This window comes from Serinus canaria, chromosome 1A (assembly GCF_022539315.1).
Source record: "Serinus canaria isolate serCan28SL12 chromosome 1A, serCan2020, whole genome shotgun sequence".
NCBI lineage: Eukaryota > Metazoa > Chordata > Aves > Passeriformes > Fringillidae > Serinus > Serinus canaria.
In genome coordinates, this window is record NC_066314.1 from 6,082,557 (window position 1) to 6,106,913 (window position 24,357).

General features: G+C 39.0%; 1 protein-coding gene across 1 annotated transcript in view; it reads left to right on the top strand.

Moving 5' to 3' along the window:
• Nucleotides 1-23,857, top strand: part of CDC123 (cell division cycle 123) — a 30,525-nt gene extending 6,668 nt beyond the window's left edge. Inside the window, exons 5-13 of the mRNA XM_009086894.4 lie at nucleotides 562-657; nucleotides 1,580-1,686; nucleotides 7,834-7,882; nucleotides 9,489-9,564; nucleotides 12,374-12,496; nucleotides 15,786-15,814; nucleotides 20,873-21,001; nucleotides 22,781-22,918; nucleotides 23,741-23,857. Coding sequence (XP_009085142.1) covers nucleotides 562-657; nucleotides 1,580-1,686; nucleotides 7,834-7,882; nucleotides 9,489-9,564; nucleotides 12,374-12,496; nucleotides 15,786-15,814; nucleotides 20,873-21,001; nucleotides 22,781-22,918; nucleotides 23,741-23,767 — 774 coding nt within the window. The 3' untranslated portion in view covers nucleotides 23,768-23,857. The remainder of the gene's footprint in view (nucleotides 1-561; nucleotides 658-1,579; nucleotides 1,687-7,833; nucleotides 7,883-9,488; nucleotides 9,565-12,373; nucleotides 12,497-15,785; nucleotides 15,815-20,872; nucleotides 21,002-22,780; nucleotides 22,919-23,740) is intronic.
• Nucleotides 23,858-24,357: the final 500 nt, after the last annotated feature.

Below are 24,357 nucleotides of genomic sequence, written 5' to 3' on the forward strand. Positions count from 1 at the left end.
CAATATATTGTTAAGCAGACTTTAAGACCTAATTGAAGAGCTGATTAGTTAAAGTATTACTAACATTTTGTAAAACTAGAGTCTAAATTAGCAGCTATCACTCAAATTGCTTATGAATTGGTAAAGATATGTTTAATTTTAAAATCACTCTTCAGAAGTTTAAATATAACTGGATCTTATTTGTATACAATAATATACCATAGGATATAAACCAACAGGTAAGGATTTAAGGTTTGGTTATTTGACTTGTGTTTTTGCTAGCTGTTGCAGATTTCATGGTGGCTCTTAGGATGTTTTGGATTTTCTCCTGAAGTTCATGATACTTGCTAGTAATGAGAGGGAGAACTGGGAGCATTTTTAGTTTTCTCTGATAGAAAAAAATGACAGATTTGATAAAGTGATTTCTTTAAGTGATTTTATTGTACTCTATATTTCTGAGGTTCTTACTGATTTTGGACTTATTTCTAATGCAATATGTATTTCTAGCAGTATTTAGAAGATGTCTGCACTTCACTATTAAATGTATTGAAATTCATATTTTTGCTATTGTTCTTTGTCCAGGCACCAGAATTTCCCGAGTTCACAGCTAAAGTTCAGGAAGCAATAAGTTCCTTGGGTGGCAGTGTTTTTCCTAAACTCAACTGGAGTGCTCCAAGGGTGAGAATGCTGGCTCCCAAAACTTGTAACAGATGTTGTCATACATAATGTTTTGTGTTTGGTTTCTCTCAGTGCTTTGGAAAGAAGAGGAGACTGGTGGTTCTGATGAAGGAAGAAGTGATACACAAGGTATCAGTGAAGTGGTGGTTTCTTTACTCTAAGTGGAATCCACCACTTCACTAATATCTTGCCTATCACTAGGTGGTGATGTTGCATTTTCAGGGAGGCTGATGCATGGCAGCACTGACTTTTCTATCTAAAACTAGTTCAGGATACTAGTTGAAACCTTTACCCGGTATAAAGATGAAAAGCACCACAGTTTCAGAAAAAAAAAAAAAACAGCAGTAAACTTTCCCCTAGTTAATTTTAGGTATTCATATCTTGTCTGTCATTAGATGGTGATTTTTAGGGAGGCTGATGCATGGCAGCACTGACTTTCCTATCTAAAACCCATATCCTGGTCACAGATGGTTGTGTGATGGGCAGGCTCTTGTTCAGGATACTAGTTGAAAACTTTACATGCTATAAAGATGAAAAGCACCACAGTTTCAAAAAAAAGGCAATAAACTTTCCTCTAGTTAGTTTTAAGTACTCTTAACTATTTGGGTGAGTGCACCCAAATATTGTTGTTTTGTGTTCTCAAGAGACATTGTGTTCAATCAAGCATTCCAAGAAAATTCCTGGAAGCAGTAAGGCAAAAACCTAATTTTGCAAATGAATTTGCACTGCTTTCATCAGAGTATTCATAAGAAAATCAAGCACTATCTTGTCTCTTTTAACCACTAATGAAGTTTTCCTCAAAATAAAAAGAAATACTTTTCTGCATCTATTTCAAGCCTTGCATAATATTTAGATAGACTTGAAGTTTGCAGTCCCTCCTGCTAGTAAAGGTGTGTTTCAGGCAATCTCTGTGTTTCTTTAGGATGCCTACTGGATAGCAATGAACAGCTCTCTGAAATGTAAAGCTCTCAGTGACATCTTCCTCCTCTTCAAGAGTTCAGACTTCATCACTCGTGACCTCACTCAGCCGTAAGTCCATTTCCAGCAGACAATCTTAGTTATACACAGCCAGAAAAAGCCAAAAGCAAACCAGAAAGACATTAAAGTAGCACAGACACCCAGTGTGCCTTGACAGTATGTACTTAGAACATATTTTTTTGACTACCTTTCCTGAGCAAGTTGTGTTGTATTCTTAAGATTTTTAGCCTTCCCACCTCTTTTGGCGTTCACTTGTTGCTACCCTTATTAGTGCCACTTCCTAAGGTAATAAAGTGTGACTTTACCATGTCCTCTTATTTTAAAGCTGTTGAGGTTTGTGTGGCTGCCTGGAAGGTGCTTGAGATTTCTGCTAATATATTTCACATATTTGTAGAGCTTGTTCTGAACCCAAGTTCTTGTAGCTCTTGAAACAAACACATTCCAGGTGACTAAGGATAGCAATTACAGATAAAATGAAAAATAGTATGTGCTTGGGGTTGATTTTTATCTGCTCACATGAAGGGAGTATTTAATTGTATAGGAACAGTTTCTTCCTGTAGTGCCTGCATCTCATTGATTTATGTCACTCATTTCTGAAATACAGCATTTTTCTGAAAGAAAATGAGATTTCCAGAGTTGATATTTCTGTTACTATGGTTACTTTTTTGGTTTTTTCCTAGACAAGCAGAATTTCAAAGAAAAGGGGCAATCTGTGGCTTGGTATCTGACAGATAATTTTCCAGTAATTATTCAATGCTTATTTACAGTACAAGATCTTTCAGGAGACTCAGTCAAATGCAGAGCCATTGTTTTAGGTGCCTTATAGGGGGTTAACAGGTGTAAGTTTCATGTCAAGTGGCTTATGTCTTGATAAAAATTTTCTTTTTAAAGTGTGAAACCAGTTGGAGTAATGGTGTGCAACTGCCTTCTTTTTTATTTTATTCCTGCAACTCTAATGAGACTGTCTTTCCCCAGTTTTTGGTACATGAGAAAAAAAAAAGGGGCTTTTGGCAGCAAGGCTGTAACTCCACTTCTGATTATATATTTATATCATGTCTAACCTGCAATGAGAGGAGATGCTGGGGAAGAGACTGAGGAGGAGGGGAGAAGAGTTTGAAAACTATGTTGGACTTGGGAAACAATTGTGAAGAATGAGAATTCATGATTTTGGGGTCACAGAGAATGAAAGGAATAGGGGAGATGACAAATCTATCGTTTACATGTCAGAAGTGAGTGAATTTTCAGAAGCCTTTGGTGCCTTCCCAAGGAGCTGCTTTTCATGGTTTCCCCTAATGAGAGGTGAGGTGTCTGGAGGATGGCTTGCTCACAGAGATGAGCAGTAAATTTTTATTGCAATGGCTTTCAGGACTGATTCTTGTAGGTCTGCAAAAGGACTGCACACTTTGCATCATCCCATTTGATAGTTAAATACTATGGAGTTTATATTTACTGTCTTTATGCATAAAGAGGTCCAGCAAAAAGTACCCAGAGCTCCTTGCAGAATTTCTATTTGATTAACTGTTTTCTAGTGAGTCTTGGAGACAAGCAAATGTTCGGCAAGTGCCACTTGATTTAGATGTGGCAACTCTTTGTGTGGTAGAATGAATGAAAATACACTGATACTGAAATCAGTGTATTTTCTGTCTGGATTAATCTTGTATCAGTTCTAGTCAGTGCCTCAGCTCTTCACTTCACCCCTGCAGTGAGCACTGGCTTGGTGGAAGGGGCAGTGAGGACATACTGGTGGCTGTGGTGTGAGGTTTCACAGCATGGCTATTGACTTGAAGCATCAGTGATTTCACCTGAAGTTCACACAAGAACAGTGGGGCTGAGCAGCCCATAGCAGGCCCATTCCCTCCTCCTCATCCTGCTGTGGGAGAATAACCTCTTGCAGAAAGGCAACATCTCAAACTCCACTGGTCCAGTCCATTTAAACTTTTGTCCAGTGTGTTAAGACCACTATATAGCACACCTAAGGTGGTAAAAAAAGTAAAGCTTATGACATGATTGTGGGAAATCACCTTGGTTTCTGTGTACATCTTGTAATTTCTGACTATGTCATACTTGATTAAAGCATTTATTATTGTCCAGTCTCTGCTTGGTATTTCTAAATTACAAAGTTATTTGTACAGAATGTCCCCAAACAGTGCAATGATTATTGCTAAATCAGTGGTCGTCCTTAATTATACTATTGATTAGCTGCCAGTTCACTAGTCCTTAGCAAGCAGAAATTAAAAATGTAGCTGGCATAAAAACCTGAAGTGCTGAACAAATTACATGCATAATGCATCCAAATCCCTTGGAAGGACTACTTGGAGAGAGGAGAAATGCACTATATTTCCACTTTGTCAATAATGCTCAGTATGGTCTAAAGGTTTCTTGCCCTACATAAGTAACAGCTGAAATGCTGAATACCCTTTTTTGGCATTGTTTTGTTTCCTGTGCAATTTTATAAACTTAAATATCAACTTCATATGGTCATAATATGGTAAATGTGCTGCAATGGCAATTTGTAGATCTGGGTTTTAACCTAGAAATTAAAGCCAGTGATGTGGGTCTTAAGGCAAACCACTTTCTTTGCCTTTTTCTTCCTCTCCCATTTCCTGTCTGCCTCTAAACATTGTTCAGCTCAGGGAATGCCCTTGTTGTAATTCTCAGCTGTCTCAAGTTCCAAGAAAACTTCAACCATGTAATGCTTCAATACAAACTATTAAAAGATGTGGACTCAGTGCAAATATACTTGAGCATGATTAAATTGCTTTGACTGTTTTAAAAGTTTGGATTCTCTCATGATGCTGACACCTTGGTTGATGAGTTCAGACTAGTAAATTACCTTTTCCAGCATGTTAATTTTAAATAAATTAACAAAGACTTCAGAGCGATATACTCATTAATGCAGTTGATGTTGTTTCTGCTTCAAAGTCAGCATTGTATTTTATTTAGCTGAGTTCACAAAAAATCTTGTGGGTGGTGTGATCTTAATTTTTCAGGAATTAATGTAGGCTTTCAGAAGTTTAGTGTTGAGTATATGTGATTAAAAAAATCCCTTTCTAACTGGGATTTCTTTTAAGTGATTAAAGCTCCTCTTTCGAGCAGAAAGCTCTGTTAGCCCTGGTGGATGTATTGGTGTAAAATGCAGTTTTCTTCCTTATTGTTAGAATGGGTGGACTATGTTTTGTTAAAACATGATTGATTGCTCACCTTGAGACTGGTAGAAATATTAGCAGTACTTCTAATGATGTGATAATGCCTCTGCATTCTGACAGCCTTTCTGATGCCAGACTTAATGCTTTTAATATTGAATTCCAAAGTTTTTTGAGATGTGGAGGAATAACAGCCTGTGTTCTCCTAACAAAACATAGGAGGCAGTGTTGGACCATGAAGACTGTGCCTTAGCACTCCAGTATCTTTTTGCAGGAGCAGGAGCTGATAGTTTAGGCCTTAATATAAACTGTTTCAAGGTAGGCAGTTGCACATGAGAGGATGTGGCAAATGAGGCCTTTGATGGTGAGTTTTTTATTTTGAGGTTTTACTCTCACCTATTTTTCCTAGCAATATACAGTGTGGTACAAGATTCTCTTTTCAGTGGTGTATGAATTTCCTATTTCTTTTAGGCCTCAGAGTTCCAGCAAGGTTTAATATTAAAGGAATAAAGATACAGTTCAAAGGCTGTTAAAAACTTCTTCTTATTCTTTTTTAAATAAGATTTTAAAATAAGCTGTGAGATAATAACAGGGAAGTATCAGGTACAGAACAAATTTTACAATTCTCATCATATTCATAATAGTTCCTAAATCTCTCAGTGATTTGCAAATGAGTTCATGACTTTTTTAGCAGGGTAGGTACTGGAGAAACTTGCCAACCTTTTGCTTTTCTTAGTGTTGAAAACTGACTTTCATAATCACTTTTTGTAGCATGTCCTGTGGTCAAGTATTTGCATTTGGAGTTTGACATAGAGCTGCCACATATAAAGAGATCTTGATCCTTCTGTCTTGACTTCTAAGTGTAACTCTGTAAAACAGCTGTTGACCACAACAACAGAAGAGTTTGATCCTTTCACCCATAGTATTCAAAATGACAATTTTCAGAGGCTTCAGAAAATACAGCTCAGGCATCTCTCAATTTGGGGTGCCTGACGTCTTCCTGATTATTCTTTCAAGTACATCCAAACCTGAATAGGATGTGGATTGAAGAAACCCCATTTAACATTGTGCCTGTAGAGATCAAAAGCCCATCTGTAGTACACAAGTTCAGATGGGTCTCAGCAATAAATGCTACAATGAGCTGGTAAAAAATATAAAATTGCAAACTCAAATTGCCAAAAATTTACTCCCTGAACAAAGGTGGCCTTTTGTCAATGAAAACTCTTGATAATATTAAGAAGGAAAATTAGATTAAAAAAAACATGAGTTTATTTTGTCTTGTGCTGTGTTCACCCATTTTTTTTCCTCATTTACACTTAGTCCTGTGTCATTAAGGCTCCAAAAAAAAAAAAAAAAAAATACCCCTTCTGTGTCTTGCAGTATTTTTGCCTCTGTGCTTGGCAGTGATACCTGTACAGTCTGTGGGGCTTGGGATGGCACCCAAGGATTTAATTTTCTGACTTACAAGGGAAGAGGAACCATCCTTCCCCACATAGCTCTTACCCAAAATATTTGAGGGTTGAGTTAGGGAATAATTTTGATTATAAGGCTGGGGTTTTTTTGGCTGCTGGAAAAGACTGTTATTGGAATGAAGTGGATTGCAGGTACCCCAGTCTCAGATATGGAGTCTGTGAGAGGTGATACCTCTCGTGTGCAGGCACTGTAAAACTGCACATGCTGGACTTCAGCTGCCTTTGTAGATAAGTTTATTACTGGCTGTGTGTGGGGGGGGATATTTTCTTCAGCAAGATAGGCATATACTCTAGTAAGGGAGGAATTCTGATTCTAGCAAAACTGTGAGCTCTTATGGGTTTGTTTCTGTTGCCTTGACAGATCTTAAATTGTGGGGAATCTAAACTGTAGCTGAAGGATGTTATCTGTTTACACAGGCTTACAGATATATATATGTGATGTGTTTGATCACTGTGCTTTTGGAAAGCCTGCCTGTATTGCCCTACTTTTCTGTGTGTTGTGGATATTAAAGTCTAAACTAAAATGTGTGAAATTTATTTCTGCTGGCAGCATACAGAATGAACTCTTACAATAGCTCTTCACTTCAAACCAAAGGCTGGGAAGCCATGTCTTACAAATGCAATGTTTATGTGAGACTTTTGGGTTGCTGAAGGAAGTTCACTGCCAAAAGGAGATCCTATAAATATTGTATTTAGGACTATTGCTCAGCAGTGACCCTTAACACAGTTTTGTGCTTCCAAGTAGTTTGTTGCCAATAAGGTCAGGGAGTAGAAATGGAAGAAAAACACATGTTCTTCTGTGAATACCTTCTGAAAGTTACAGAATCTATTGCAAGGTTTACTGTAAAATGGTAAAAGAGGTACCTGGAAGCTGACTTGGCTTATATCTGCTTCCATTCTTGCTAGCTCCCAAAAGGAGATAGACAGAGTCAGCTCCTCAAAAGGGACAAAACCTTGACATCTGGTTGGAGTTGTGGAAATAGTTTTGTTTATTCCCACTCTCAAGGGATTTGTAAGTGCATTTCTTAAGGCTCTTAATTTAAAAAATACCATGCTATGGAATCAGGAGTGCTGAGCAGCAGCACTGTTTTGCATCCTTTATTCATGGAAATGAACTGCTGTAAGGCATGATGATGTGTCTCTGTTGTGTGGTTTGGGAAGTTAAACATTAAAAGTACTTGGCAAAACATACTGCAGTGAAACTGGATTAGATTGCTCAAGTTTATTGGGTTTTTTGAGAATTCAGTTATGCCAACATAACAATACGAGGGGAAAAGAGCAGCACTGTTGATTCAAACAGAAATAAATCAACAGTGAATAAACACTGACATTTTGGACACATCCCTGTCCAGATTTAAGTGCTTCCAAATTGCACTAGAATAAAAGAGGTGATGATTCTGTTTTTTTCCCATAATAATTGTCAAAAGGAGAGTTGTTGTTACGTATTGCATTTACTTGCTCTGTACATATTGGAAATAATTTAACAGTAGTTCTTATGTTTCACAGTTTGGGGTTATTTTTCTCACTATGGCTAAAATCTTACATGTAAAGCAGATTTTGAAGCCTGTGCCTTATTTTTCCAGATTTATTCACTGTACTGATGATTCCCCTGATCCTTCCTTGAGCTATGAGGTAGGACTCCTTGCATGATTTCTAAGTAATTTAAAAGAGTTGCTCACAGGCTGGCTGACAATTGTGACTGGGTTTCTGTCCATCAAATGTGTTATGTTTGTTTTATTCATGTTGCTTTCAGTATGAAGGGAAGTCTGGTTTAGCACTGCAGGTCATAAGAAGTTCATTTAATTGCAGATCAGGTGGGCTAAAGTGCCGACTTGAGAAGCTTCCTTGCAATGTCCTCTCATGTCTGTCAGGTTATGACAGGAAGGACAAGTTCAGTAGCTCAAATAAATGTATTCTTGATGGTGAGCTGCTTGTGAACATCACACTGAGGTTACCAAGGCTGAGGCTTGCTGCAGTTGCTGGGGACATCCTGAACTGGTCTGTCACATCTTGTTTCCTATGTTTGTTACCAGATCAAAATGTTCAGCTAGAGATGCTTTAAACTGATAATGTGGAGCTACTGCTTTTATGGTAACATCTAGTCATCTCTCTAATAATAGTTTTTATGTAAATACAACATTTGTCATAATGAAGTGGGCTTTAAAGGGCTTTTCAAAAGTGAATGAACCTTGTTTTATTTTAAAGCACTATCAAGTGTGCTTTAAAGATACAGGGCCTCTAAAAGTTGGAACAAAGAGTTTAATGTTAACACCATAGTTAGGAATGTCATCTCCGGTTACTGAAGTTTTCTGCTGTAGTTTAAACGGTTTGGGAGTTGCCAGCATCCAGTAGCAGTAGCTGGGGCCTTCAATCCCTCAGAATATTTCATCTTAGGAAATAGAGAAACTTGAGAAAGTGCCAGAAAGATGCTTTAATTCCCAGGCAGTCTGTCCTATTGACTATAATAGTTTGCTTTCTATTTCTGTCCTGTGTCCTTATTTTAACTGGTTTGCGCCTTCAAAGGCGTCACAGAATTCTGCTTGGGTGTGTACCAGAATAGAGGTTGATTTGGATAAATTTAATTCTGCTCATCAGCTCCTTTGACTAGGGAGCAACTTTCTGCCAATTCCATGACAGATTTGTTGTGTTGTATGGCAGGGTTTTTATTTTCCATGCTTTATCATTAATGTAACTTGGGAGTTGTTTCATAAATGAGTTCACAGTTATAAATACTGTACAAAGTGGAAGAGCATAAGATAATTAAGGTGGGTAGGGACCTCAGGAAGTGTCTAGTCCATCCTCATGCTTGAAGCTGGGTAAGGAATGAGATCATACTGTCTCACTTGGCATTTTATAAAATCTGTCTTGAAAACCTCAGTGGATAGAGGCTGCCCAGCCTCTGTGAGGGAGCTTTTCCGATGCTTGACAGTCCTCATGGTTTCTTACGCCCAATCTGAACCTTTCTAGCTTTTAGCTAGTTTGGGCTATGGAGTCTTTAGAGATCCCATCCAACTGAAAGCATTCTGTGATTCTCTTGAAATTAATATCAAATCTAATTGTTTTGAAATATTTTCAATGATGATTATGTGAACTGCAAATTTAAGATTGTTTTGTTTTCTAGTATCAGTGGTCATCTTATCATTGCAGCAAGACTGTAGCTCTGAAAGGCAGACCTGTTGACAAAAGGATGCTGTTACTTTTCTGAAACAATGCTTTGTCACTTGGTTTTCCTCCACAGCTTGTTCTTCGCAAATGGTGTGAACTAATCCCTGGTGCAGAATTCAGATGCTTTGTCAAGGAAAACAAGCTTTTAGGTAAGGAATTTCTTTAAAACAAAATTATTGGATGAAGTTTTGAGGAGTTTCTCTGATTCCATGAATGAGAGCTAAGGCTGAAGGAAGCTCTTTCTTTTCTCACCTCATTTCTGAAATTAATGGTTTATTCTTTCTGTAATTTAAAATGTGGTTTACCACATCTCACTTTCCACTGTATTTGAAAGCCTGACAGCTCAGCATGCTTGCCATTACAGTGGGAATATTCTTAATTTAATTGTTAAATCAGAAACTTCACCCGAAGGCAGAGTCTTTTATAGTCAGGAGCAAATTGCCTCGACTCCAACTTGCAGAATGAATACAGAGGCAGTTTTGTATTGTGCTGTAAATACATGACCCCATGTGGATATTATATATAGAAAGTTGGGGAGGTCAGAACATTTCCACAGGTGTAGGAGGTTGTCTTGAGTCCGTATTAAATTCATTGTAGCTTAGAGCCTGTTTTTCTGTTACTCAAGTGCAGAATCCTAAATATAAAACATTTCAAGTAGCACTGAAGATCCAGGGTATCCATCCACAGCATGCACAGAGCTGGTGGGTGCGTTGGAAGACCCCTGGCAGCTGGAGAACAGGCAAATTGTGCTAGAGCATGTGTTGTAGGCAGCTGAGTAGGGTAAATTTAGGGTAATTTAGGGTAAATTTAGCTCAGTTTTACTCCTCTGGTTGTGTTGACTATTCTCTGCTGACTATAGCAGGAAATGAGATACTCAGTGCACATACAGGTGCTTGAATTGAGGGGTTTAATTTCAAGCTAATTGCTACTCTGAAGTTTGATTTTGGTGTGGTCTTCCATGAAATCTTTAGAGATGAACAGAAACTCAAATTGCACAGGATTAGTGCACATTTGTTCTGAACAAGGTTGAATCATTGTGCCTAAACTCTTCTAACAAGGAAGTGTTATAGCAGTGATGGAGCAAATACTGGAAGGAAGGTGATTTTTTTTTTTTTTTTTGCTCTAAGATTAAACTAGGTTTGCTCACTTTGCCTCTCTCATCCTACATATTCACAAGCACCAAGCTCCATATCCACAAGTGGTCTGTCCAGTGTTCCTTGTGATGATATGGAAGGCCAGGGACATTGGCTTTGTAGTTCTCACTGTTCCTTCTGTCTTAGCATGGTGAGTTTTGGCTGTGCCTTTTTGTACCTGTTGGGAGCTGTCAGCAGTTTATTGCTCCATCCACTCCCACCTCTGTGAACCTTTAGGAGCACACTCCCTGTTCTTCATTTCCTGATTTGGGTTTCCTATGGAGCTGTCAACACACACCATTTTCTTAAGCCCTTTTATTTGGCTGTTCTGTCTGGTGTTCCTATGCTCATATTCCCATTTTCTCTCCATTTATGCCAGCTGCAAGTGTATTACAGCTCTCTGTAACAGAGTTTATCTTCCTGATAGCAGAGATTTCCCATTAAGTCTGTATTGCTTAATGGCTCCTGACAGAGCTTTTTGGAGGGAGGAGAGCTGAATCCTGTCCTGTCTTGTGATGCTGGAAGACCATAACTGCCAGAGATGCAAAGCATTTGTACACTGGCTAATTAAGCACTCTGTACATTTCATGGCCAGGTTTTGAAACCTAATGTATCTGCCAGTATGGGATTTTTTTTAGTTAGCACTCCAGCTGCATTTCTGAAGATAGTTCCAAGATTTTTCACAATATGTTCCCATACTCTTAAAATTAATAAGCCTGTCAGTCAAACTAAGGAATGATACTTGCAGTATAGTGAATGATTTTCCAGTTACACATCTGCATCCCCCTAGATGCCATCATCTTTTGTTTTTTGTTTTTTAGACTCAATTTAAGCTTTGCAGTAGTATTAAAAATTAAAAGTTCCACTGACATCACAAACTTTTTATATAAACTTTTTAAAAAAGAGCACATCTTTGGCAGTAGTCAGCATTGTCTTACAGTAAAACCCTGTGTTTTGTATATGGTTTAAACAGCAAACTGAGGTCACTGATTCGTCTTCCTTGGGGATTTCTGTCTCTTTTTGTATGTAAATAGCCTGAATTACTCATTCTGCAGTGATGGGGCAGGTCTTGGGTTTGACATTTGCCAAGCAGGGTATTGCAATGTTTTATGTTGACACATATCCTGTAGGAGAACTCTTGTCACTCAAGATGCATGTGAGTTTATAATCCTGTTGATGTCATTTTAAACCAGTGTCTTGTAGACAAATGTATGAAATTAAGAACTTGTAGGAGGGGTGGTTTCTCTACATAGGCAAGAAAACCCTTGAGGGAGCAAATGGGAGCACTGAGGTACTGGCCTGCATGACATCCCACTGATTTGGGGATTTAGGGATGCCTTATCAAACAGACACATGTTATTCCACACTTAAAAAATTAGTTAAAAGATAATCTGTGGTATCCAAGGGTCATCTTTGCTAATGTGCAAGCTTAGCCTCCACCCCTGGCATTTCATGGTTCCAAATTGTGGTCTCTATTGTGATGTGCAGAAAAAAGTTTTGGACCAGAGTAACCAAAGGGAATAAAACTGAAAGGAAGATTAAACACAGGCAAAGTTTCCTCCTGAAATTCACTTTAAAATAGTTAAAGTGTGTACATATAAAATGAGGTTTACAAAATTCTGGACAGAGCTGTTCAAGGAAGAGATTCCTAATGGAAGTACTTAAAGTATAGCAGAATAAAGACAAACAGTCAGTCACTGTTTTCTAATAAAGGTAGAAACTTGGGAAAATCCCATTTTATGTGTTTGATAACTCCTTTTTTTTCCCTCTGGTTGAGTTTTTTGCATGCCTAGACCTCTCTATAATTACCTGAAATTATTGACAGGTATATCACAGAGGGACTACACCCAGTACTACGATCATATCTCTAAGCAGCATGAGGAGATCTGTAGGTCCATACAGGAGTTCTTCAAGAAACACATACAATATAAATTCTTGGATGAAGACTGTAAGTATCTTGAGGGTATCTGTGGGTATGCATCTCTCTCTTCAATGCTCTTGCTTTCACAGGGCTTGGTTCTCTTTAGTCTGGGAGAGTCTGAAAGCTCTTGTGGCTACAGCATGTAGCTGCAAAGGTTTGCAATTATACTGGCAACAAAAAAAAAAACCCTGAAGGAATAGGCTGGAGCTCTCCAAGAAAACACAAGAGATGTGTGAAAGATCCCTTCAGAAGGCATAATAATTTTTTTAAAGCTTTTCCCCCTTAAACCTGAAAATAATTTTTATGTCAGAAAAGCGGGGAAAAAGATCTTAAAAAAAATCCTTGACAAAAGGCATTCAGTAGTGATAAGAATACTTGTTTATAAAGGTGTTGTCAGATGTTTGCTGCTAAATTATTGATGTATTCGTTGAATAAAGAATTTTTAAGTTTCTTTTCAAGAAGTTTTAATTATTTCATCTAGAATATCAATGCACACCAGGTTAGGTGCCAAAACCTTTGAATAAAGGCCACAGTATTTGATACACCTAATCAGTCCAAGTAAATTGTGTTGTTCTCTAAATGTGAAGTCCTTTGCAAATTTGATTTAAAATAGTTTTCTAACATGGTTTAGTGATAATTGAATGGTGTTGCATCATGGTGGGTTATCAATAGTGGTGAAAAACATGATGAAGAAATTTAAATTAGGTCTGGCATGGACCAAACCTCAGCTTAGCAGAAAACCATAAACATAAAAATTTTCTGGCAGTTTTTCAGTCATGTCTAATGCTTTGATAAGTCAACCTTAGGTGGGCTTTTAACATTATTAATTGTTTTACTGGGACACCAGAGCTGTCAAATAGATCTGTCCTCTCTAACCATCTGAAAAGGTTCCTTCAAGTGCCAGTCTCTGTTATATTGAAATTCTTAATAATTTGACTCTGCAAAGCTGCTCTGTTGTAGCCCAGAGAAGTTCTCATAAACTGCTGCTTGGAGAAGACCAGTAGAATTAATTTAATAAGTCCATTACATTTTGAAGTAAGATCAGTCATATAGATCTGGCATTCTGATTACTGCCTTTTAATTTTCCTCTGTGTTTTAATGTAATTTTAGCTGGTATGTAATCAACTGATAGATAAGAATTCAGGGCACTATTTTTGGAAATTGATGCCTAGATTTAGGCTCTGAAATAGCTGGCTGGTGAACTGAAAGGTCTGAAATGTCATCTTATGTAAAGGGTGCCATCTGAGTTGCCTTGAGGGAAAGGGATGTTTCAGGGCAACCTTCTGGGATGAAGGTTTGTTAACCTTTTATTCTTAGGCACTAAATGCTGGTCCATCTGCAGAGAAATGCCATGCAGAAAATGTTTTCTTTGGTTTTGTGGGTGGTTTTTTTTAAACCACATTGCATTTATCCCCCATCATCTCCCTTGATCCACTGCCTGGTAGCATATGTGTTGTTAACAATAAAAATCTGGGTTTGCTTGTTTGTTTGCTTTTAAAAGGAAAGGTATTACAGCTTTTTTCCTGACTTCTTGTTTCATTGGGGATTTTGATGCTGTTTGCTCTGCTTTTTCCAGTTGGTCTGGTAGCATCTCCAGATGGAAGAGTTGAGTCAGAGCAGCTGAAGCATTGCAGAGTCAGAGCAGTAGGATAACAGATGGGTGAATGCTTTATAAATACTTCTAAATTATGTTAGAACCTTCTAAATACCTTTGATAAGAGCCCAGTAAGAGCAGTGCTCTGGAGGTGTTGATAGTGCAGAGCTGGGCTTTGGCTTTCCCTCTGTTTAGAGCAGGTTCTGGTGAAGTTTGATTACAGTCTCACTAGCACAGAATACTCCTGCTCTGAGAGTGGCAATAATTCAGGTTTTTTTCTTGTTCAGGGTTTGTGACTGTCCTGAACCAGTCACAAGAGTGCAATCAGTCTAAATTCCAGCTGTGTGAATCCCAATAAATGCCATCAGCCTCAGTGATTGCCATGGGCTTGCTTTAGGCTGACAGGCCTCACTATAGAAACCCTCAAATGCAAGGGATATCTTTTGGCTATGACTAAGGAGACGATGTGGTGCAGACACTAAGTTCAGTTGAACAGCTGGAGAAGAAATCCTGGGGTTCCTGTACCCCCCTTTGCATTGATGACTGGCTTAGCCACTAAGGGCTGCTCTTTCTGGGAGAACAGAGCACTTAATCCTGGAGTGCCTTTGGCATTGACACAGCCCAGCTTGTGCAAAGGCTGTGAGGATTTTTAGGCTGCATGGTAAAAACCAGCTACGTGACTGGCTTTGGCTTTGTGGAGCTGTGGTTTGCCCTTAGCCCAGCTGACTTCACATGAAATGTCAGATTAAGCTTTACATGCATGGAGGTGATCAGTCAACATCCCTGTTCCTGACAGGCAGCTTCCTGAGACTCAAGTGTTCTGCAGTCACATCCTGAGTTTAGTTTATCCACTTGTATTGGGAAATCTCTTAGCTGAAATATGCCCTTATTAGTGAAGAAAGTAACAGTATAGCACTTGTCTGAGGTTTTTCTAAACCTTTTCTTTTTCTTTTTTCTTTCTTCCTGCTAAACTGGTACAACTTTTGCATGTAGCCATGCCTTAGTGCTTCCCTGTTGATTTCCCTAGCTCAATAGAAAGGCAGCTCAAAGGTTTGTTTAACCATACAGAACAGGAGCTGATGGGAAGCTGCATATACAGAGCCATGTTTAATTAAGCCAGGGGAGGAACAACAGTGGAGCCAGGCAAGGCAGCTTTGAGTCAGTCACTGAGTGGCAAGGGGGCTGTTTGAAGGATATGTTGATATTAATTAGGTGTGCTGTGTCTGCTCTGGGTGACATCAAACATGGCCATTTCACTGCCACCGACCCCTTTGTTCCTACAACCTGTTTGTCTTGTTAGCTGCTGAAATTCTAGTGTCTGTGGAGCAGGAACCTTCTCTTATTAAATATTTGTGCAATGTCCAACACAATGAAGTCTTGATCCTTCCCTGAAATGTCTCTGTTCTGCTGTAAACGAAACAGCAGTAATGTCAAAGATAAGCTCTCTGGGCTAAGAGTTTATCAAATATTCTTCATGGGAGAAAAATCAACAGAAGAAACCAACATTAAATGGAAAACTCCAGCAGCTGATTTCCCAGTGCATTAACAATAGTTCTTGAAATATTTCAGCTCCCTCTTAGAAGTATACCAAATTCTGGCTTGCAGTTCATTAGACATATTGACTTTGCAGATTGTGCTGTGTACACAAGTATCTATTCAGATTTAGACATCTTCTGTGAAATTATATATCTTTTACAATTAACATTTTTTTCTGCTTTTCAGTTGTTTTTGATGTGTACAGAGACAGCAGGGTAAGTGAACAATAGGTTGTATATAATTTCTTCTGTGAAAACTTGAAATGTTACAAAGATCAAGCAAGTAATAGCTTTGTCTTCCTAGAAGTGGTCCTGGCAAAAAACAACCAACCAAACAAAAAAAAAAAAATACCACTTAACTAAAAACCCCAACCAAACAAAAAAGCACCAAACAAAACCTCCTTGATGTTACTCTGTTCCACGGGTCTTTTTCTATGATAAATGCTGTCTGCAGTAGGAGAATAATAGGATTAGGGGTGTAAATATGTCTCTGCTAGTGATGTAATTATTTAGTTAATATCTTCCAGAGAAGTTGTCTGTTCTAAAGCACAGAACTTAGGCTTTGACTGCAATTTTCTGAGTTTTATGAATCTACAAGAGGCAACTTTGTTTTTGTTATGACATGAGAGTCCTTGCTGCAGTAATGTAGAGTGGAATAGATTATTTCAGTTGGAAGGGACCCACAATGGTCATCAAGTCCTACTGCTTCACCAGTTCAGGGCTGACTGAAAATTAAAAGCATGTGGTTATGAGTGGTGTTCCCAGGCACATGGTGGGATTTGTCTTGTTCAGGACTCAGTGGCCTTGTGGGTCCCTTCCAACTCAGGATATTCTGTGACTCTTGCATTAAGGGCATGGTCCAAATAGCTTTCAAACACACAAATGGGTTTGGGGCATTTTCTTTTAAGACAGGTATTTCCTTGGGCTTTATTTCTTTTTCTCTGTGTTTGTTTTTTCACTACAGCATTTGAACTCACCAAAATTAACCTTAATATTTCTTCAGATTATCCTTGTGAGATTGGAAAATGGTTCATATCTGGAAGTCTAGGATAAGAAAGGATGATTCTCAAAAGAGGGTATGAATGTTTGTGACACATGGAAGCCAGTTTTTTCTTTTCAAGCTGCTCAGCTGTGGTTCTGAGAGTTGGGCAGATCATAACCCTCAACATCCAGATAGTTATGGTGTTGGGGAGAAGCATCCCACCTCAACTATTTGGAAAACATAGGCAGGTGTAGTGCTTAGGGGTGTGGATTAGGGGTGAACACAGAGGTGCTGGGCTAAGGGTTGGACTTGATGATCTTAAAGGACTTTTCCAACCTAAATAATTCTACGAAGGTGCCAGTATCAGAGTTAGTAACCTTGACTTTTACTAGTGTGAGTGGGGAAAATATTTGGTCAGATGAATTGTGCTTCAAAGGCTTGATTGTAGAAAGTCTTTATTACAGTTGAGTGTATTGAGAATAAGTCCTGATTCTCATTTTGAATGTTGTTGAACTGTTTTGTAATTGTGTAACAGTAAATTATGCCATAGTTTACAAAACCGAACTGTCTCACGTGTCTCACGTGGAAAACCAGGACTGCACCATTTCTCAGCCCAGCTTTTAATGTAGGTACTTAAAACAAGGCTATGGGCTAGAGCAGCTATGCTGTAATTGAAATTACCTGCCCAGGCTCAGATTGACAGACATGAGGGTGCTGTCAGGGAAAATGAGGAACAGCACTTGAGCACTGAACCAGATTCTGCCGTTGGGTGCTCTGCTTCACAGCTGAGGCATGAAGAGAAATTACTTAAGTAAAAGGTTTCAGCCTGTGGTATCTCAAATGAGCAGTGTTTCTTCATCTGTCAAGATAAAATATATCTGTTTGTAGATTTTTCTCGGTGGATTCTACCCTCAGGTCTTGTAAACTGCCAGCTAGCCCTTTGTGTGTCAGATGCTTCTCCTTTCACACGTACTATTGTGGTTTGCAACTGTGTTATTCATCGCTCCCTTGGCGTGTGAGTTACAGGCAGCAAAAGAATATTGTGAGCATGATTAATTTCCAGAGCCCATGCTCCTCATCAGGCTGGTTGCACAGCAACCTCACCTACAGAAGGAGATAAATGTTCACTGTCTGCTTGTTTTAAATCCTTTCAACTAAATATTCAGCTTGGAGAAGCAAGTTGTTGTTACCATTGTAAATGACAGCAGTCTCCTCCCTGTGCTCACTTCAGTTTCTTAGGGACTGTCTGGAGTTGGCTCCACAGGTCCTGCTCACTGAATTGGAGGGGGGAGTTCACAAAAGCCTGAGAGTCGGCTCTGCTGTTGCCCATTGCTCTCTCCCAGGTGTGAACAACAAACCAATTCAGGACAACTCACTGTGGTAAGACAAGGAGTGGCTCCAGACCACTGCTGGCTCCCAGCTCTTGTTAAGGAGCAGACCAGTGCTTGTGTCTGTGCCTTGTGAGCGTTGTCACAGTGCAAGAAGGTGCAGCTGGAGTTAGGGAGATGTAACAGTTAAGTTTGCATTTTATCTGTCTGTAACTTCCTTTAACCAACAGGCTTTGTCATGGGTACTTCCTTTCAGTGCCCTGCTGCTTAATGCCTTAGCAAAAAAAAGCATGAAGCTGACAGGGTGTAGTAATTCTATTGAGTCTTTCTTTTAGGATGAGAAGAAAACACCATGTAGTACAAGTAGGGGAATTTTTTTTCCCCTCCACTTACGCACAATTTTTTTTCCTGGTTTGTGCATTTCTCTGCTCTTGTATGGCAAGGATTACTAATAGCAGGCAAAAGACAGCCAACAAATAGCCTTACTACTGCTTTTTAGATACGCAGTGCAAGTTATCTGAAACTGTATTTAAATCATTACATTGCATGTAACACTTGAGAGAGAAGTTAATCTTAAGAAAACGCAGTTTGGTTACTGACCCAGGGTTATATACAATTCTTTTAATGAGCCCTGAAAAGAGATATTGAGTTTGTTTTGCCACTTGTCATCAATTTGTAGCTAGCAAAGCTCAGTGCAGATTTAATACCATCTCAAAGAAACAACTGTTGCACTGCTGTCTGCAGGGGTGGAGGAACACTGCTGGGTGCTCACAAAAAAACATGTGGCTTTCAGTAGTCTCAAAATCAATTTTCAGTTTTTTTCCAGGGTACATTTATTCTCTAAAGAAATGATCTTAATGTTCCTGAGAAAAAGCTGACCTGGATGTATTTGGGGTGAAGAGGAATTTCTGTGAAAGCATTTCATAGGGAAGTACTAGGTATAAACGTTTCTGATGCAAGGAAAGATTCTCTGAACTGCTGAATGAACTTTGCCAGCCTTTGCTTCTGTCTGTGATTAAATTGGTTCAGTAGCTTGTTTTTCTAGAGTGATAGAATGAATCGAAACCCACAGATTCCTCCTCGTGCTGCCTTGGAGCTGACAAGACACCCCCATTAGCAAAAGTAAAAGATTGCTTATCATGAGAATTTGTGACAGCCTTTTGAGGAGGACCAGGGATGGGAAATGACAGCAGAGCTTGCCCCATTGGCTCTCTGGTGTGGTGGTGTCAGTATTAGTGCAGAGGTGTTGCAGCTCAACCATGCAGATCTGGGCTTACTCACCCTTCCAGAACAAATAAGAAACTACCCAGGTCGGTGTCCCCCCAGTTTGTAGTTTCTTTTGTAGCTGTCTGGTTTCAGCACTGTTGTTTCTGTGCTTTGGCTTCTTAAAATGGGTTCTGTGAGAGCTGTTTCCCTTGGACCTGCCCTGAGACAGACACCTGTGAAAGCCTGTGTGCAACCACACGCTCCCTGCTGGGCTGCTGGCCCAGCTCCAGCGTGCAAGTCATAACCACTGGTTTCATCTCTGCTGGGACTCCCCACACCTGCAGCAGGAGCTCGCTGGCGATGGTTACAGAGGCACCAGAGCATTTCTGCTCACAGGTTTCCATCCCTTGCAGTCCCACAGTGTGTCAGTGCCTGTGGGACAGCTCAGGGGGTGTGGGTGGGAGAGGCAGTCTCCACGTTACTCTCTGCCAACGCTCCGAAAGCATCTTTGTGTGTTACAAACCAGATGGCTGTAGTGTAAATAATTTAATGTATTTGCTACTTGAATCAAGATAGGCAAGATCTTTCAAAGCAAGAACATCCTTCAGAAATGAAGGAAAAGAGGAGAAAGCAAAATTAATGTTTAGTAGCTACACAGTCTTCAGGTTTGTTTCCCAATTCCAGTTGATCTTTATAATAAACACAATAAAACTCTTCAGCCCTGCTTATGTTACTTTTCCCTTCCCTGATTGATAGAACTGATTTAATCCAGATGTAATACTGGTTTTGCAAATTTTTACTAGCAGCTGTAGTCATATTTCCTTATAATTTATTACAGTGGGGTTTTTTTATTAGAATAGTTGATACTTCCTTGGGCAAGAGAAGATGGCCCAGTGCTGGGGGTTGTCCCTTGAAGTGCCTCAAGGAACACAGGCTATTTCTTCCTCCCCCACATGTCTGTTACTTCTAATACATCTTGTTCGTTTCTGCTTTCATTTTTCAATTGTAAAGCAGTTGTGTTGTTGTGCACCCTACCACGACTGTTTGGAACACAGCTGTATTAAAGCTGAGGTAGAAACTACTGTGGACTAATAGTAATGGCTGTATTAAAAATGCCTTTAAGTTATTTATCTCTGTACAGCATCTTTGAGGTCTCATGAGCTCCACCATTTTGTAGACACTGCTCTCTGTTTTTAGGGTCCTTTTTAAGACCAAGAACAGCAATTTTTGTAGACTCCTGGATGGTGCAGTGTTGCTGAGGTTGTTTTTCACGGAATGCAAAAATCCCTGTGTTGGGCAGTTGGGGTTTTTTTTTTTTTTTGTTTGTTTGGTCATGTTTTGGATTTGGTTGTTTTTTGGTTTGGGTTTTTTTTGTGGTTTTTGATTAGTGCTCTCCCCTATTCCTTGTTCATTCTCTCTGGGGATCTTGGTGGATCATGGGGATTAGCCAGAACTTTGGTGGGCTCATCTGAAAACATTCTGGCATAGAACTAAATTCAGTTTATTTGAGCTCTGTCTGATCTTCTGTTTAAAAAAAAAATCAAAGTAAATTAATACATGATAGCTTGCTGTGATACAAGACTCTATGAGGTAAGGGTGTTAGAATATTTTAAACATTTAAAGCCAGGTAGTTTCAATTTTGACATCTTTTTATCTAAAGACCAAGCATACTACAATAATCTGAATATATGTGTATTTTGGTTCTTTTTTCTTTTATCTTTTTTGCTTTGTTTTAATTCATTTGTGGTTCCTTTGCAGGGTAAGATTTGGTTAATAGATTTTAACCCATTTGGTGAAGTAACAGACTCCCTGCTCTTTACATGGGAAGAACTCATCTCTGGAAAAAACTTGAAAGGAGACCAGAGTGAAGGGGAAGCAACAGAACAGGTGAGGGAGGCTGAATAACATCCAACAGGATTTATGGCCTTATTTTTGCTTTCTTTTGCTGTTACAATCAAATTGTGATACAAATCCCATTGAAGTAAATGAAACTCCTGTGAAATGTAAACTCTCTGTAAGTAGAATCTACCTTATAGTTAATCTCAACAAGTATCACCCTCTAGTTTTAGATGCCAGCAAAGGAGTTTTTAGTTCAAACAGTACAAGTCCATATTGCAGCTTTGAGCCCATTGCAAAGAAGATGCCCTGAAGCTTGCTTTGCACAGTTTTGATGCATTCCTTACAGTGTTCTTAAAATCTATTACTTTTCTATATAGTCACTTAAATTTCTACTTGGTTCTTTATATCGGTCATGCAGTTTCCCACATCTCCAGTTTTATGCTTGGGGGAAGACAAGCAGAAGCTTAACTTCTGTCTCTTCATCATCTGGAGCACCCTTACAAAGCCTTGTCCTCTGGTTGAACTCCCAGGACTTGCAGAACAAGGCTTTTCCATCTCTCTTCCAAGCCATATTTCCTCTGTAAAAACAAGCAACTCCCCATCAATACAGAAAGGGAGGAATAGTCTTCATTTTTTGTATTCCAGCTTTTTTTTCTCACTGCATCTTGAGACAGAGTCCTCACATCTTAACAAGTCATTGTGCAGCTGGGTAGGAGCTAGGAAATGGTGTGTTAATGGATCTTGGGAAACACTTGGTTATTTTCTGAGGAGAGGTGGCTGGCCAGTGTGGGCTTTTCTTTATTTCCTAGCTGTTGAACTGCATTAGAGGTCACTGAAATGACAAACTTCATTGAGCTGATTTTAACATCTGGGAGTTTCTTTAGTCCTGTGGCCCTTTCCATAGCACATTGACAGGGACACCCCACTCCAGGCTGTCCTTCAGGCCATTGCCTCTGTCTCACCCTGGGGCTGTAGCTGTTTGAAAACCCATTCCATGAACCCTCCTGCTGAATGCTGTGTCTCCTTTGTTAGATCACACTCCCAGTTCAGAGCTGTCTGTGGGACACGTGAATTTTCATTTTGGGATTTCTTTTTCTCTTGTTCCAGATGCTTTGCACATTTTTCTGTAGTTCAGTCCTGGATAAGAAGTAGAATAACTTGTCTTCATGTTTCACCTGGCATCCAGTCATGTAATCTGGTGTAAAGTTGCTGATCTTTCATTAAATAAAGCTGTTTATTGCAGTACAGCTGGCAATTGCATGGCATGTCAATGTGTTGAACTGAAAGTTATATCATTCTCCAAAACCTGTTGCTACAATTCAGCATTTAGAGATCTTTTTGGCCCTTTTGTAGAGGTATTTTTTCCTTCAGTCAGTAAATTGGTTGAAAAGCTTAAATTATCATTTCAGTAAGGTTATAGTTGCAAATGTGTTTAAACAAGGAAACTGTGGAGATAAGTTAAAGGATTCTATCAAAAAGATTTTTCTCTATCCAGATATGTATACTAATGCCCAAAGTTCCTTATAGCTCCATTATTACAGCACTGTCACAAGCATGAATTTATTAAGTACATTAATAACTGATACACTGTAGCAACTTTAAAGTGAGGTAATGAAAGCCATTATTTGACTGTGTAACATGTTTGACATTTTAAATTGCTCCTAAGTGGGCAGAGGTTTTATAAGAAAGCTACAATTTTTGGAAAGCGCAAGTTTAGTTGAGTGAATGCCAAATAAACTCATTGGCAGCATGACTCAGTCTCAGGAGGAGTCCCAGAAACATTTCATATTCATGTCCACTGTTCTTGTGTTTTCTCCTTTTCCAAAGGATTATCCAGTGTTCCGTTGTACCAACAGCAAAGTCACTGTCCAGCCCAGTCCCTACCTGAGCTACCGACTGCCCAAGGACTTTGTGGACCTCTCCACAGGAGAGGATGTTCACAAATTGATTGACTTTCTAAAACTGGTAAGAAGTAGCAGAAAAAAATCTCTGACCTTCTACCTTTGTCAAATGGAAACACCAAAGTCCCTGGATCTCTGCTTTTGTTACTAACAAAGTGTACAAAATTACAGAAAAAGCAATGTATGAAACCATCACACAATGTTGGGTTGATTGTTTCTGAAGTGATGAAGTGCAACCTCTTTACTACTCTCACTTCACTTAATTTAATTTAATTTTTTATGGAAAGCAATCAATGTAGTTTGACAAATCTTACTGAAGGACTGAGCTGCTTCCTTTCTCACTGAAGTATAAATATGAATGTAGTATGGATGGAAATTTGTTTTTTGAATGCCTGGAGCTAATGCTTTTAACTTCTAATATTTTAAACTTTTTTCTTTAAAAAGTTACAAGACAAATATATTAGGAAAAAACATGATAGAGTTGTTCCTTTTTCAGTCTGTTTTCTTTGGTCTTTGAATGCACAGTGACATGAAGACATGAGTAGGTTAGGGAAGGGAGGGCAGGTTACCTTCACCTGCATCACTGACTCTTGCCACCACTCTTGTTTTCTGGTTCTTGTATATTCCATGAGTTAATGAACTAGGTAAATCTAATTCTTTACTGGAAATAAAATTCTACAGTTTGAAATGAGAGAGAGGGTTGATATTGCTCTGTTCCATTTGCTGAAAATGGAACAGAGCAATATCTCTTACTGTTCCAAAAAATGACTTAGAAATGCAGTCACTGTCTAGTCCATTGTATCTGGAACACTTGACATGATTTATTAGTGCTCTTGCTTCAGATAACTGTGTCCTAACATTCTGAACTCTCCTGTTCTGTTGACAGAAAAGAAATCAGCAAGAGGATGACTGAGGTACCCAGAAGCATTACATTGAATTACAAGCAAGAAATGTGGCAAAATCTGTATTTAGCATCACTATTAAACTATTGATTTAAAGAGAACCTGTTTTTTATAGTCAATGAAAGACCCGAAGAGCTGTTCATCCCCAGTGTCTGTTGGTTTATAGAAAAGTGTAGGGAAGCTTTTTCAGGGAAACATGAAAGGTCAGGGTGAGTTCTCACTGGATTCCAGGTGCAAAGAAGCAACAGCCTGAGTGCAGCTGAACAAGTGCTTTCCATTTCTCATGATGTGAGGATTGATGGCACTGAGCTATGCCTTCGGACTCCCCAGTGGAAATATGGCAACACGTAATGCTTGTGCAGTAACAACATGGAGCCATGGAGCATTCTCTGCATTTAGGCACTGTCTTGCTTAATATGTAGTCACAAAGAAAAAGGAATGTACATTTTTATCTGTAGTAAGCTTTTAAAATTGTAAATTGATTTTGTTTTGGGAGCACTTCTCATCCTTTATGAAAAAAAAAAAATTAAAAATGGAGAAGGGATTTTTTTTCTTTGTCACAAGGGCTAATATTTCATTTCAGAGAACAGCTATAGCTGTA